Source organism: Onychostruthus taczanowskii, unplaced genomic scaffold, assembly GCF_017590055.1.
Source record: "Onychostruthus taczanowskii isolate IOZ18803 unplaced genomic scaffold, ASM1759005v1 scaffold73, whole genome shotgun sequence".
NCBI lineage: Eukaryota > Metazoa > Chordata > Aves > Passeriformes > Passeridae > Onychostruthus > Onychostruthus taczanowskii.
The window spans coordinates 2,765,433-2,780,333 of NW_024505118.1; the positions used below are offsets into that span (position 1 = coordinate 2,765,433).

The following is a 14,901-nucleotide window of genomic DNA, read 5'->3' on the forward strand; positions in this document are numbered from 1 at the left end:
ATAAAAATAGAAAACACTCTAAATATTTTAGTGTATTTTTGCAGTTGTTCAATAACTGAACTCAGTAATTATTAAAAAAAAAAAAAAAAAAGAAGAGAACTATTCTTAAACTGAATCAACATAGATGCATATTAAAATTCCAGTACTACATCTCTTCTGTAGAGATCTCTGGCAATTAAATCTTTTACCTCAAATGAAACACAACTTCAGGTATTTCCTGCTTCTTGATTTAAGCTCACATTTACCTTCCAGACTTTGGCCCTTAGATCAGCAGGCAACTGCCTTCCTTGAATGATGTTTCTCACAGTTTCAAGATCACAACCTCCTTCTTCTAGAGCGTCTGCAAGATCTTTTATCCTAAAATAATGAAATGTAATTTAAAAAATCAATTATACTATTTTTCAATGTTTATGTAGACTGAAGGCTACTGTCAGGCAAATCCCACACCTATGCAAAAGTATAAGACAACTTGGAAATTACTAAAAAGAAATACTTGCAAAATGTTATTTATTCCTCTGCTTTAAAGCTGCTCGTTCAACTTGTAATTCCATTCAACTTACATACAAGAAAAAAGTTTGCTTTTTTGTTTTCATTATGTCACAAGGTTGCAAAATGTATCATAAAAATGCAAATTCAGTTGCAGTTTAAAACTTTCAGCAACTTTCAGCAAGTTTTCACACACGCAAAGCAAATATTACGCCTAAATTAGATGGTGGAGTTATTTTAAATAAAATATCAGATGGCCTAGAAAACAGAACACTTTTTTAAAAGGTTTAGAACAGTCAGCTTTTAACCTCACCTTCCCTGAAACGGGAAAAGACCTTTTAGTCAAACTCAAATTTATTTAACTATACAATTGTAGTATTTCAAGTGTGGACATATGCACAGAACTGAATTAACATATACAAAAATGTTAATAATATAGAAAGTAGCAAAATACACAAATTGACAAGACAAACACCGATGATGATTGCTGTAGTAAGACAACAAAAGTTCACAAGAATTACAGTAAGAAGAAATTCAGCATTCAGGAATGATTACTTTACAACCTCTCTGACAGCTTCTGCAGAGTGGTTCAATGTTTCCATGCTGTCAATAATGGGAGAAGCACATCTGATGATTTCAGGATTTCAGTATCATGTAGCAGAGCAGTGGCAAAACAGGTTCACTGGAAAAACAGCAATGGCAGTGACACATAGGTCCCGTTGGCAAAACTTCTCCCTTGCTATAACCTCTTCATTCTTCTCTATTTGCTCTGACATCTGCCTTCAGAAAGGCTTTCTTCAGTTACCCGCTGAGTTAAGCTCACATCCAAGGGGTTTATAGCCAGAGCAAAACAAAGAACAGGATTGTTTCTCTGGGACAGATATTCACATGGGAAGATGGATTCCTGGTGAATAACACATCAATTTATCCACATGCAGCAACAGATGATGAAGTGTTATCAGTATAATTCTCAATTAATCCATGACTACTATGTAGTCAATTCAAATAGCCACAGGAAAAAAAATGTCAGCTGTTAAACTCTTGTCTACTTTAACTTCCATAGATCCACAACTAAATCCTTGATATAAAAATTCACAAGTTTGGTCTCCTGAAAACTTCAAACACACATTTCTGATTTTCTGGGACAAAAACATTAAAATCTCAGACCTGGAAAAAGGTATGTAAATATTTAGCTAGCTTTACTCAAGAGTTCTCAAAATATTTAAAGGTCTGAAGAGTAAGCATTTTCCTTGCATTGTATCAGGTAGTTTCTTTGTCACTACTTTTTGGTCTGCATTCTAAATCATATTTCAAATATACACTGGAGCACAACTCTACTTTTTCAAGTAATTTTGCAAATCTGGATGAAAGAAACCATAGATTACAAAGAGAATGACTTGCCTTATTTTCTCATATTTTTAGTATTACAAAAAATTTTAAAAATATCTGAATGACTTGCCTTATTTTTGCACATTTTCAGTATTATAAAAAATTTTTAAAAATACCCAGTTTTGTATAGGGCTACAGGTTGCATTATTTGCCAATCCCTTTCCTGAGACAGAAACGGAGGGGAAGCAGAATATGGAAGCACACTTGTACTTCAATCACCTATCCTGTTGCCCAGTTGTGTACATATTGTTCAATGTCTGAAAAGTTAAATGAATGGATCAGTTAGCCTTGAATAAAAATCAAGTATTTCCAGAACATTTACACAAAGAGACCTCCTAGCTCTCAGCAGAACTGCATGAACTCTAGGACGATCTAGCTTCAACAGAAGCCAACATCAAGCATCAGCTGGAGAAAATGAGGTGCTCTTAGACACATTGCACATTTCTGTGAACGTTGTGTATGAAAAACAGTCAAGAGAGCAACAGCCAGGTCTTGAACTACAACTAATTGCTAAACTATAGCCAAGTATTAAACAGCTACGTGGAAATGAATGCAACAGCTGTGTACATGTTCCATTTCAAGTAGAAAGGTCTTAAATTGTTATACTTTAACTTCGTTTCTATGTCACTCAAAGAAACTCTTTTGAGAAAAAGAAAGTAATTTTTACTTGAAACAACACTTAAAACTACATCTATACTAATTACCTGGCAAAGAATGTTTCCCAAATCCACAAGTACAAATTCTACCAGTTACTAGTCTCCAGCATTCAAGAAGCTGTGCATGTAACACCAACTTCAATGTGTTATCTGCAAGTGTGTGCTTCTGCTGCTTGACAACATATTACCATTTGCAAAAACTTCCTCCAAGCGCTGTCACCCCCACTTTCTACACTGTAAAGATGAGAGGCAAATGCCAGTTTTACTACTTCACCTCACAAAGCCAGTTTTACCACTTCACCTCACAATGCCCATCTGCCACATGATGAGATGTGATGCATTACCAACAAGGACTTAAGTGAAATAACAGCAGGGGGGAAAAATGCTTTGTTCCAATGTGATTCAATAAGGTGCTCATTTCCTCCATCAACTGCAAGATTGCTCATAGACTGTAAGTAAGGACTTCTCAAAGATTAAGTCAACTCTTTTCTAATAAACCTTCTATTCAGGCTAACTTGCAAAGTACAAAACATGAAAGTGATTGCAATACTTTAACACGTCCACTCGCTGTGCTTTACCTTATTTCTGTCAGTTGTTCCACATGAACATAGCTGAACTGCTAGCAATCTGGATCCTTGTCTTTCATGAGTGAGGAGCTGCTAGGAAGTCTTCTGTTCATATGGGTAATTATTACACTTATTTTGAACAGAAAGCAGCACTCCTCCCTATGCGAGCTCTCCTCCAGACCTGAACATCTGTACTTTCTGCTCTGCCACGGCTTCACTGCCTGTCTCTAGGTGCTAATCAAAATTTTGGTTAGATGTGTGGAATTCCAGTCTACACCCAAGCCATGGCCTGAAAGGTAAATTCCCACATGATATACTGTTCAAAATGTCATAATACAAAATGCTCCAATTAGTGCATCTGCAGTAAATTTCCATACTTACAGAAGGATCTCTTACATTCATGCCAGGCTGGTGACATATTATGATCAATAAGTAGCTGTCTTCACAGATATTAAACAGGACCTTTTTTAACTTAAGATGCGTAAGCTGGTGGCAAGAAAAATTGATCAACTGTTGGGAATTCAGCTTAAGCCACTTTTTCTAAGTATTTTTTATATATGACTGAGATACTTAGTAAAAATCACTCATAAATACTAGAGAAGGGATTAAAAGGGTGGGAATGTGAACAGCAGGAAAAAGATAATAGTAAGTGATCAATAAACTACATGAAGGCTTAAGACTACTACAATCAATTTCATACTTTTATAGAAGGTATTACTATCATTCCTACTTTTAAGTCAGGATTTTCCTGACTCCCAGGAAAAAGCCTCAACAAGAGCTATATTGAATTTAAATTAATGAGTGTTTGTTCTCTACTGAAAACAAACAAACAAAAATCAATCCCTCATATTTGCTTCAAAATATCCATTGTATCCAGCACAGCACTGAACCACCATTTATTCTCCAATTAAATTTTGGAGAAAAACAATTCCCTGACATTTTTTCTTCAATTTCATGCTTAACTGGAAGGGACTTTTCCATTCATGGGCTTTCAGAAGAAATACTATGGCTCCAAGTACTAATTAGGCAGATTGTGAGAATGGGAAAGATACATGGAAACCAGGTTTGTTACCCAGTTGTCTTAGGCATTTGCAGTGCGTTTTGGGACTCACAGAATGAGTTATTCCAGTGCAAAGCTAAATGTACAGGAACAATTCCATCTGTGGTTACAGTTATATTTAGTTACTTCAGGTCCTGATTTCCCAAGTACAGATCTTAAAAATTACTAATTGAGCAAGTTTCCTGAAGCTTGAGTATTAAACAAACATCTGCAAAAAGGTTTTAGAAATTAATTCATAACCATTGATCTGTTTGAAAACCTGAACAAGAAAAATAAGGTCCAAATCATCGATTTCCTTGATAAATGAGACAAGAAAAATCTGTAACTTCAAATTACAAGCATTTTAACTAATAACAAGCCATCTTATTTGTGTCTATACAGTCTACTGACTACATTGTATTGCACTGACAGAAATTATGATTAAAATAAACAAATAAGACAAAAAAAAAAAAGAATATTTTACAGCAGTTTGAAAGTAGCCTGCCTCCTTTGTGCTTCACAGCATTCTTAGCTTTGGACAGACGTCTTCCAGAACAAAAGTGCTGGCAATTTCTCAAATTAGCTTTTGAGTATATGCCAAATAGCTCAAAAGAAACATTTAGCAAACAAGGGCTACCTGATTTTGCTCATTTTTAAATCAAAAGTGTTGATAACAACTTCTTATATTTACTGAAGAAAAAACCCTACTCTCATCTTTCTCTATACATAACTTTGGTGATGCTGGGTTTTCTTTTTAATTTTTATTGTGCAGTGGCAAAGTTCTCTGTTTTTTGTTGAGCAAAACACCAAGCAGTCAGTACAAATTTTGTGGGGTTTAATTTGTAAGTAGTTTGTGACACTTCCCCCTCACCCACATCATTTATACTAGCATCACATGACAACTTAACACAAGGAAAACAAAGAGGGAATTTTATGTTAGTCAGGACATCTGGATTCTACACACTCAAGGTGCAGCAACAGCCTCTGAGCTGTTGCAAAACTCCATCTGCCTTTTAATCCTCCTAAGGAAGTTAAGAGAGGACACAGGATCAGCACTGCCAGTTTTGCTCCCAATAAAGCTCAGGCATACATATGTATCATTATATGTTTGGGTATTTTTAAAATTTGAAATCTTATATACTTCAAAATGTGATAGTGTAGTAATTTACATCAAAAAGCTCTTTCAACAAGTGCTCACAGCATCGAAATATGAATACAAGATAACGCTTTAAATCCATAAATGAAAAAGCAAATACTTCACTGAAACTGGTTTTTAAACAAAAACCAAAACAGGAAAACCCAAAAGCCGCGTGAAGTTTCTAAGCAAGCAATAAGGAATGCAATTCTGTCATTCACAGTGTATACCTCTAGTAACAGGATGCATGTCACATATTAATATAGCGTTTAAGCACAACTCTTTGATTGTTCCCATAAAGACTTAAATCTGTTTTAACAAATGCCTTCAAGTTTGCATTTTCTAGTACCATCAGCATATAAAATTGACTATAGTTTTGAAGCTGCCAATCAGAATATCAACAATGCAGGCTGTGCCTTGAAATGTGTCTGGAAACACACTCATTCTCATCCTTAACAAAAATTCTAGAGAAGTTGATTGTGATCTGGGAGACAGCAATATTATTGCTTATTCAGAAGCCATCTGAAATATTTTTTTCAGTTATTTGAGGTATGGTTCTTATTTAATGTCCAGGGTTATATTCAAAGTGTCGAGAGTGCACTGTCAGGGAGTCCATCCCTCGCTTTGTAATTAAATGGCCCAACAGGCACGCCTTTATTTAGAAATAATGCTTATGCAACACTGTGCTTACAGAAAGAGCTTCATAAATTTTGAGGCTGTAAATAAAAGAAAAAACACAGGAATAAAAAATGGCACCAACTAACTTTCTAGCTAATGATACGAAGTTGTTTTAACCAAGAGCTGTATTTGTAAAACCAAACTAGACAAAGAAGAGTTTACACATACACCTGTGTGTGTGTTCTGGCTTCTTTACAGTGACATAACTAAGCACAAAGAAGGCTAGACTCAGTCTGCAGCTAACTTTGAATCTGCCACATCAAATAGAGCCTAAAAGCAAAACCAGCTTGGAAATGATTGGAACTCAGACTGGAAATGATCATAAAAAGCAGGTCTGCAAAGCAATTGCTTGGAAAGCATATACGTGGAAGGGACAAAGAGCAATGGTGTGGCACAGAGCCACAGAAAGAAATCACATGCACAGAAGCACAAAGACAAAAACAAAGTGAAGATGCAAATGGAGATGTTGGGTGCAGCAAGAATAGCTTCAGTGTTTAAACACAATGTTTATTTAAGCGTCAGCAATCTTGAGTGAATACGCATGCAACAAATACTAAAATCACATCACTGTAACCATCAAAATGATCCTATACACGCTCCAGAAATAGCCTCTATTCTTGTCCTAGGGGTTCAATGTAAAATCCATTATAAGTAATAGCTGTGCTAAAGGAAGGCAGTGCGCAAAATCATTCAGAAAACGAGGCAGGACCCACTCCTGTCAACTGTTCCTGAGAGCAGGAATGCAGAGAAACGGGAAGCTGAACTGAACAAAGCAACTCCACTCCAGGCAGACTCTCAGAGCAGCTCCTACCGCATATTAAAGCTGTCATTTTAAACTGGAGCGACCGCCTGGCTCCAGACTGGGCACGGGCCCCGTTTTGTGTCTCGCCCGTGTTTTGACGGGCCCCTTCCTCTTTGGGGACCCGGAGCCGCCGAGGGCCGGCGACGTTTGCTGGGGGCTCCGGGCGGGCTCCCAGCGCGACCCCGCACACGCCCCGAGCGCGTCGCGTCCCAGGGGGAGAGCGGGGGAGAGCGGCGGCGGCGGGGCGCTCCGGCCTCTCTGCGCTGGCTCCGCTGCGGAGGGGAGGGGGCCCACACCCCCATAACTCACCAGCTGCCCGGCGGCGGCGGCGCCTCCTCTCCTTCCGCCATAGCTGTTGACGTGCCCGCTCGCCCGGCCGTAAAGCGCGCTCGGGAGGTGTTTCCTCCCCGAGGCCGCTCCCGTCGGAGCCCGTCCCCTTCCCGGCTGCTGTCCCCGCCTTCCCGCGCCGCCGGGCTGAGGGCGCGGGCCGCAAAGCGCGGAAGCCTGGCAGGGGCAGCCTTTGAGGGAGCGGCCGCGGAGCGCCCCTGGAGCCGGGCAGGGGGCGTCGCTCTGCCGGAGATTTGAATGTTTTCGGTTTTCATAAAGCTGAGCTGCTCTGCCAGATGTGGGTTTGATTATTAAGTGATTTCCCCCGCAGTGTTTAATGTGCCACAGGTACTCCGCGAGTACGGACATTCACAAGTTTCACGCAGTTTCCAAGAGCTGAAAATCACTTGGTGACGGCCATTAGCAACCCTGGGCAGAACAACGCTAATGCTCTCTGTTATGCACGTTCCCTATCCACCTGCATCCTCAAAGGGGGAAAAAAATAGTATACTTCAATGGAAGTTGACAAAAATCATTGGAGCGGGTTAGACGCGGAGTAACAGTGCCGCCTTACGAGAGATTCCAGTCCTTGCACTGGTCTGTTTCACTTCCACGCCTTGACTCGGGATGTGCTCCAGCAGGTAAGGCCCAGGCTGAGCGGGACGGCTCCTGCGGGAAGAGATACACGATAGGCACGCTTGCCTTGAGGGCTCCGCTGCCAAAGGGCCGGGAACACCCATTCCAAGGGAACGCGCACCCCGTGCAGGCACCTCTCTGTTCCTCAGAAAAGATTACGTGAATTACCTCAACCAACAAAGTTGGGATTTTACAGTATGAAACCGGGTTGAGGCAATTAAGCGAATGTTGTGAAGAACTGGGGTAATAGTTTTAATTCCTTTCCTCTTTCTCTCGCTTCTGTATTTTCCACTAAAAAAAATAAAGAAGAAATAAAAAAAAATTAAAAATCCCCAGCATGCATTTAAAGGCCTCCTTATCTTTGAGAAGACTATTGTGTAAGACGCTGTATCAGCTGTGGCACCAGCCGTGCCCAGGGCAGCGCCGTCCCCCGGCAGCGCGGGGCGCGCCCGGCCCGGCCCCGCGCGCAGTGCGCAGGCGCGGCGGTGGCGGCATGGGCGACACGCTGGAGGAGCCGTGGTGGGACACCGAGCCCGGGGCGGGCGGCACGCCAGGTACTCCTCTCCCGGAGCCCGCTCCTCACGCTGGGATTGAAGCATTTTGCCTAACAGCCAGCCCCCCACCCTCCTTTCCTACCCTGCTTCATTTTCGTTGGATTTTGGGTGTTTTTTCCACTTCCCCTCTCCGCCTTTCCTTTCTCTGCTTTTAATTTACTTTCCAGGTTTTCCACTCTCACTCGCTTTTTTCCATGTGCCTGCTTTTGCCTGCTTGCTATCGAGGGTGGGTTTGCTTGTAAGCTGAATCTGCAGCGAGGTGATGTCCAGTCTCTGATCTGAGCCCTGGGATAGACGATGGAGCGGCAAACGAAAATACCAGCACCTAAGTAACAACAGGAACCCACTTGACAAAAATACATTTACGAGAAGTTTTAAAAGCGGGGCGAGGGGAACGGGGAAACCTCTTGGTTTGAATTCAGAGCTCACCTCTCCCTTGCATTCATTTACCTGCCAAACTGTATTTTCTTCCAAAGAGTTGATTTGATGAAAGACTTTTCGTAATGGATGATTCTCGTGGGTCCCTTCCACCTCAGACTATCCTGTGATTGTGTTTGCCATTAGCGGCGTGACCTTACTGGCAGTTCTGTAAGGCCTAGGAAACAGCAAATCCATAGTAGAGCCTTTGGAGGGAAAAGTGTCTGTGGTACTTGAAAAGCATCCCCCATGTGCTCACTGGCGTGTGTCCCATCGCCCTGGCCATGTGTTACTGTAAAAGGGCAGGAGTTAGAGTTCAGCCGCTGCTCCTTGGAGTGCTGTTACTGATTTGTCTTTTCTGATAGTTATGATACCTGGCTCATCTGCTTGTATTTTTTTTCAATGTGTCTTGAAACCTCAAGCTGTAAAACGTTTTCTCTGTAATGCTTACATTTAGTGTGAAAATTTAGGTAGATCTAGGCAACTAGAATGAATTTAGACTTTATCATGCCCTTTTTTATTGATTTTTTAAAATTTCGTTTTTAATACAACATTGGTAAGGGCTGGGCATTACTGGGAGTTATCTGCACCTCTGCAAAGACTCCAGTTTTTTCAGTGTCTTGATAACTGGTGCTTATTTCCTGTGAAAAGGTACTTGGAGAATAGTTAGAGAGGAAGCGCCATAAAAGTTGTATGTATGTAATAAAGAGGGCTCACAAGACCTAATTAGGTTTCTGAGCATTTCATTTTTATTTTTAGTCTCATGTGGGTTCCTTAAGCAGTCCCAGTTCCCACGGTAAATGCTCTTCATTAGGAAGTTTTCTTAAGAGGCTACCTGCCCATTGTGCCACCACAGCTTTCATTTGGGGTGTGTGATTAGCAGACTGTTACAATGTTGTCAGCTTTCCTTTAGAAACTGGATACAGAGCAGGACTTTGATTATGAACTTTTGACAGGAGAGATGAGCCATCTGACTTGAGGTGTGACTCTGAATGACACCTTTTCCAGTTATGAAAAACTTGGGATTTTTGCAATAGCATTTTTGAGTTACTAAAAGAATTCAGGTGGAAAATAACCTCTGGAGGTGTCTAACCCAATCCTGTAAGCTTTACTCCAGGACCATGCTTTGAGTGTGTTATGAGTAGTGGTTACAGGTGAGTGTTGTGCAAACAATGTACTCCGCTGTCTGCAGCCCACCTTTGTAAACTTGTTGGCAGGCTCTTTTTGTGGAGCCTGTTGTGGGATGAAGTTGACACAAGCTAACAGTAAACATAAAACATCTGTTACTTTTATTTTGTGTAGCTATTTTTCACGTAAAACAGGTAAAATGTGGGGTTAATTTGTACAGCATCTTATTGATACTGTAAAATGCTTTAAAATCAGTTGGCATAAAAGAGGAAATTATAGTTCACAATGTATGATGTAGGCAGCAATACAAGAAAATAATTGCACATTAGTGAGCACCTTTGCAAGACTTGGTCAATTTCATTTCTGTGAAAAATGAAGTTTTGTTAGAAAAATATTATCCAACCTCATTTGCTGACCTATTTAAAAATAACATCTCTGCCATAACTGCAGGTACAAAGCAGAATTCAAATGTACTTTTGAAATAATGATCTTTTGCTAGATCCTTTAAAATTAACCTTAGAATAAGCTGTGACCTACAGTATATTCATAAGAATTCAGCTCTCACAAGTGTTTTAGATTTTAGCCAATTGTAATTTAGAACATCATTAATACACTCCACCTAAAGAGTATGAAAACACAAAGCAGATATAAATATATATCCTTATGTATGGATATGTAATTCTAAATTTGCTTTTGGCCATGTCATTGGAAGTCATTATTTTAGAGTCCATATTAAAAATTAAAGGTAATTACTCTCACCTTAAGATGTGAATATTTACCCTACTGCAAATTATTTGTAGGTGTAAAAAAAGCCTACAAAACCTGAGGCAAAAAAATGCTAAAGGGATTACCCATCTTTATGTCTTGTCACATGACAAAAACTAAAGAATCTTGCCTAATGACATCTTCAGCAAACCTTTGAGATGAGCTTTGAGGAAGGAGCTGTTAGGGATTATTCTCCATTTAGCAACATAGTTTAGTGTTACATATGTCCCACATTATGCAACTGCAGGACTTCCTTACCTTCCTTTTTTCCAGTTTGTGTCACAACTTTGTCCAGACTTTCATGTGATTTTTATATTGCATTCAGAATTACAAGGGAAAGGATAAGGAATTTGGAGGAGTTTATTTCATACTTGTGAAGGACCCCAACTTTCTCCTCTTCCCTCTGTGAACAGCAAAGAGCAATTCTTGCAGCACTATAAATGTCCAGATCTTGCCTGTAGCCAGCGTGCCTCATCTCCCAGTCAGTTTGAGGGAGAGGGCTGGACTTCTATTTTTCAGAAATTCTTCCAGTTTCCTCCTTTTTGGTTACCCCTCCTTGTCTTTCATTCTCCATGCTTTCTGTATTGCCCTTAATCCCATAGGAGTGTAGTATCCCCATTTGTCAGTTTTAGATCCTTAAGTAGGGTCTACCTATGAGGGGCATGACTCTCATAGGTAAAAATTAATTGTGGCATTGCAAGACAGGAGCAAAACTCTTGTATGTCAGCAGCAAAAATAGGTGAGAATACAATATGGGACCATAGATGATGATTTGGCAGTGTTTGTGGGGTCCTGTGTGGGCTCTAAAGCAAAGGATGCTATTGCAGGAATTGCAGGAATTCTTTTGCCAGGGGTTCTCTTTTCTTTCTTTGTAGTGAAGGGTGCCAGTTAATATAAATTTGTAATGTGTGATTTGTAGCTATTGAGAAGCAGACTGCTCATTGTAGTGCATTCAGTGGGAGCACTCTGATCAGAGCTGAGGTCTGTTGCTGGACTCTTTTTTGGCTCGTCAATGACTTGCTGTTCCTTGTAATAGAACTTGGGCAGTACTTGAACATCTTTCTGATAAGCATGCCAAGTTGACAGCTGCTTTTTGAAATCTCTGTTTCTTCACATCAATGTGCATTCATTCTGCAGGTTGCAATGGTGTACTTCTGTGAGCTGTGTTGGGATCTGAGCACACATGATACAGACTCTCAGAACTTGACAGCTGAATGAAATGGGAATCCTTTCATTTTTCCTGTAGCAAAGTCATTCTTTAATGTCTGCATATTATCACAGGTGTCTTGTAGGATGCAGCTGAAATAATTTTTAAGTAGACAGATATTTTAAAACTTTTTAAAAAGTATTTCTAGAGAATTTCTTCTGTTGAGGAAGGCATAGGTTTCTTGTGGGTTTGCAAAAACAGTCACACAGCAGTGCTGTGTGTTGTACTGTCTCAGTGGTTAAGTTAAACTTTTAGCTGTGAAATGAAGGGGAAAATTGGGTAACTGAGTGCATCAGAATCTCTCCTTGATCCAGCAAAAGGATTGCAGTTCTGGCTGTGGCACTGTGATCACCACCAGCTTTTGCTGTATTTAGGAATTAGGATTTGGCAGTTCTTAAAGAAACACCTATGTGTAAGGAGTTTTTCCATGTATTATCAGTTGAGCCATTTAGACTGTTGGAATGCACTCTGTTGGGGGAAGAAGAATGAGTGAGACATTAATACCAGAGAAATAAATTAATTTTTATATTTTAAAGCAATAACTAGTGTTAGTTGGTATTACAGGATTCTTGTGTGGGGGTTCCTTGCTGCAGTAGTACTTTGTTAGTCTTTCTTAACATTCTATAGAACAGTGAGAAATTTTCTTGCAGAGCAACAATTGCTATTTTTCAGAAAATTGGAAACAACAAGCATGGAGTCTCTTCTGATGTTTTGGTTTGTGGTTTTTGTTTGAGGGCTTTTTTGTGTGTGTGTGTATTGGCTGAAGGAAAACCTTGAATTTTAAGTGTTTTAAAGAAGGTATGCTTTAAGAAAAGCAAAAAGGCAAATTCTCTCATGTATGAACTAGAATTTCTTGTGCAAAAATTCAGTTTAAAAAAAAAACAAACCTTCACCAGGAGCAATGAATCTGGTTACATATTTTACGTGAATGTGAGGAGTTGTAAGGAAGGGCAAAATTGTGGAGGAATGCAAGAATAAAGTTGCACTTCTGTGTAAGCCACAACTTACTGTTAAGCTTGATACTAATTTTGATCAGTTCTAAAATACTGTTTAAGTGAACTGAAATCTAAATACTGTAGTCTAGGTGGTGAAAGTTTATATAGCTGATGCAAACAATATCCATCTTGATTCTCACGTCTGTTTTCCTGATATAACATCTGCATGAATTGAGTGGAGATAATCACACTAGTGAGGAGAGAGCTACTTATCTTCACATCATGCTTGGCACAGCAAGGAGCTCTGCATTTCTCTAAATTCAATGCATTATACAAGAACAGATTTTTCCATGCCTTTCTTCATTCCACCCTTAATGTTGAACTTAGGATATCCATACTAAGACACTTCTTGGCTAGACCAAGTTTGAAAACATGACACCTTCTGCAAGCCCTCTTCATGTGATTTGACCATGTTTTTGTAAATCTGCTGAGCTAACCTTACTGTTATTTGTAGAACATGTCAGAACAGAATTTATCGTAGAAACTTATTTGTGTCTTGTGTTCCTGTACTGCGAGTGGCAAAATCTGGAAATGCATCATAAAAATGGAGCAGAGCATGGTCCCTGCAGGCATGCAGTTAACTTTGGCTCCTAAGAGTTTGGCTGTCTTGATGTCCTGTGACTGGTGACCGTTGATGTGCTGACCATGTGCATGGTTTCTGATTTCTCCAGTTGAAACAACTGCTGCTGAGATTCAGATGGCTTAAATCCATTTTAATGTCATAGATCACAGAAAAGTATTTACCTTCTCCCTCCACTTTGAAGGCAGGCTTTAGACACCGTCCTTACAATGCGTATCTTTCCAGAAGGACTGTCTTGGAGTGGTTTGTTGAGCTGTCCAGCAGGAATTTTGACAGGTGCTTTGGTTGTGCTTGCGGGCTTTGCTTTGGGGATCCGAGTTGGAATTGAACGATGGAACGTATTGGTAATCTGAAAATAAACCAAGAAAATAAATCATGCATTAAGGAGGAGAAACAAACAGTGTTTTCAGCTTTGTAGTGCTTTTTTCAATTTGTAAACCTGAATGCACTGCTTTTAGAACTGTTTGTTTAAACTTCCTTTATCTTGTTTGTAATGAGACAGAAACTTTGTATTTAACTTACCCACTTGATTGGGGAATGTCAAAGAATCTCAGTGGATTGAAACTCAGAGTATAAATAAGAGGGGTTTCCTGTTTTTCAGCTGACTATCAGCCCTAGGTGCTGGGTGAGTGATGCAGTGGAAAGTATTGAACTGTGTGGGTTCTCTGGTGAATAATCAAAGAACTTCCTCATGCAGAAGCAAATCTTGATTCAGTCCTGAGTAGAGGGCAATACCTCAGTCATACTTTCCTGTGAGAGATCATTCTTTGACAGTGACCAGTGTACAAAAAATAAATGTATTTGTGAGACAGCTCCCCCTCCAGAATGATCGTAGTCATATTTAATTGCAAAAAATGTAAATATGCCCCAAAAAGTTATTATGTGCATGGAAAAGGGGTGAAGAATTATAAAGGCAAGAAATTTGTTTGAAAAGTACCATTATCTGAAATCCAGGATTATTAAACATACTGTACTCATGAGAAAAACTTTTTGCATCACAAGCATTTTTATATTATTTTTTCAGTCACGCTAAGGGTAAAAGAACTTCACTTAATGGTTTTTTGGTTTTTTTTAGAGACAACAAAATGGAAATTGTGTTCAAATGAGGACAATAGAAAATTGGAATTCTGGTGTCTTAATTATGAGTAAGAATGAGCTGGATCAAAACTCTAGTGGCTGTAATGGTCTGGCTGGGCAAGTTTAAAAAAATAAAAACAATCACAAATCAAAAGCTTGCCATTTACCTGTAGATAATTATGTATGACAGGGGTTTTCAACAGTATAAAGCTGAACCAACATCAGATCATTGCATGTGTTCAGTGTGGAGGAATTTGGGGAAAGTTTGTACATCACAGATGTACTTAATGGATCATGAGGAAGGAAAAAAATCAGCCTGGGCTTAATTGAAGTTTGATAACAAAGAGATCAAATAGTAACAATCTCCCAGAACAGTGTGGTATGTTTCTAGGAGTTCTGAAGGAGATGATTTTTAAAATTGCAGAATCTTTGTTAGTGATGTGCAATCCACCACTGAAATTGTG

At 39.6% G+C, this 14,901-nt stretch overlaps 3 protein-coding genes across 5 annotated transcripts in view; 1 reads left to right on the forward strand and 2 right to left on the reverse strand.

Moving 5' to 3' along the window:
- Positions 1–8,854, reverse strand: part of TBC1D23 (TBC1 domain family member 23) — a 40,813-nt gene extending 31,959 nt beyond the window's left edge. For both annotated transcript variants that reach the window (XR_005953974.1, XM_041422429.1), the window contains exons 1-5: positions 8,719–8,854; positions 8,351–8,593; positions 7,883–8,005; positions 7,061–7,747; positions 246–357 (exon numbers count right to left, since the gene is read on the reverse strand). Coding sequence is in view for 1 of the 2 variants with exons in the window: in XM_041422429.1 (XP_041278363.1) it covers positions 246–357; positions 7,061–7,353 (405 nt within the window). In the remaining variant the exon portion in view is untranslated. The remainder of the gene's footprint in view (positions 1–245; positions 358–7,060; positions 7,748–7,882; positions 8,006–8,350; positions 8,594–8,718) is intronic.
- CMSS1 (cms1 ribosomal small subunit homolog) overlaps positions 8,069–14,901 on the forward strand; it is a 222,768-nt gene continuing 215,935 nt past the window's right edge. The window contains exon 1 of the mRNA XM_041422431.1: positions 8,069–8,268. Within this exon, the coding sequence (XP_041278365.1) occupies positions 8,208–8,268 (61 nt within the window). The 5' untranslated portion in view covers positions 8,069–8,207. The remainder of the gene's footprint in view (positions 8,269–14,901) is intronic.
- FILIP1L (filamin A interacting protein 1 like) overlaps positions 12,117–14,901 on the reverse strand; it is a 77,564-nt gene continuing 74,779 nt past the window's right edge. For both annotated transcript variants that reach the window (XM_041422427.1, XM_041422428.1), the window contains 2 exons: positions 13,525–13,709; positions 12,117–12,253 (listed from right to left, as the gene is read on the reverse strand). In XM_041422427.1, coding sequence (XP_041278361.1) covers positions 12,163–12,253; positions 13,525–13,709 — 276 coding nt within the window. In that variant the 3' untranslated portion in view covers positions 12,117–12,162. The remainder of the gene's footprint in view (positions 12,254–13,524; positions 13,710–14,901) is intronic.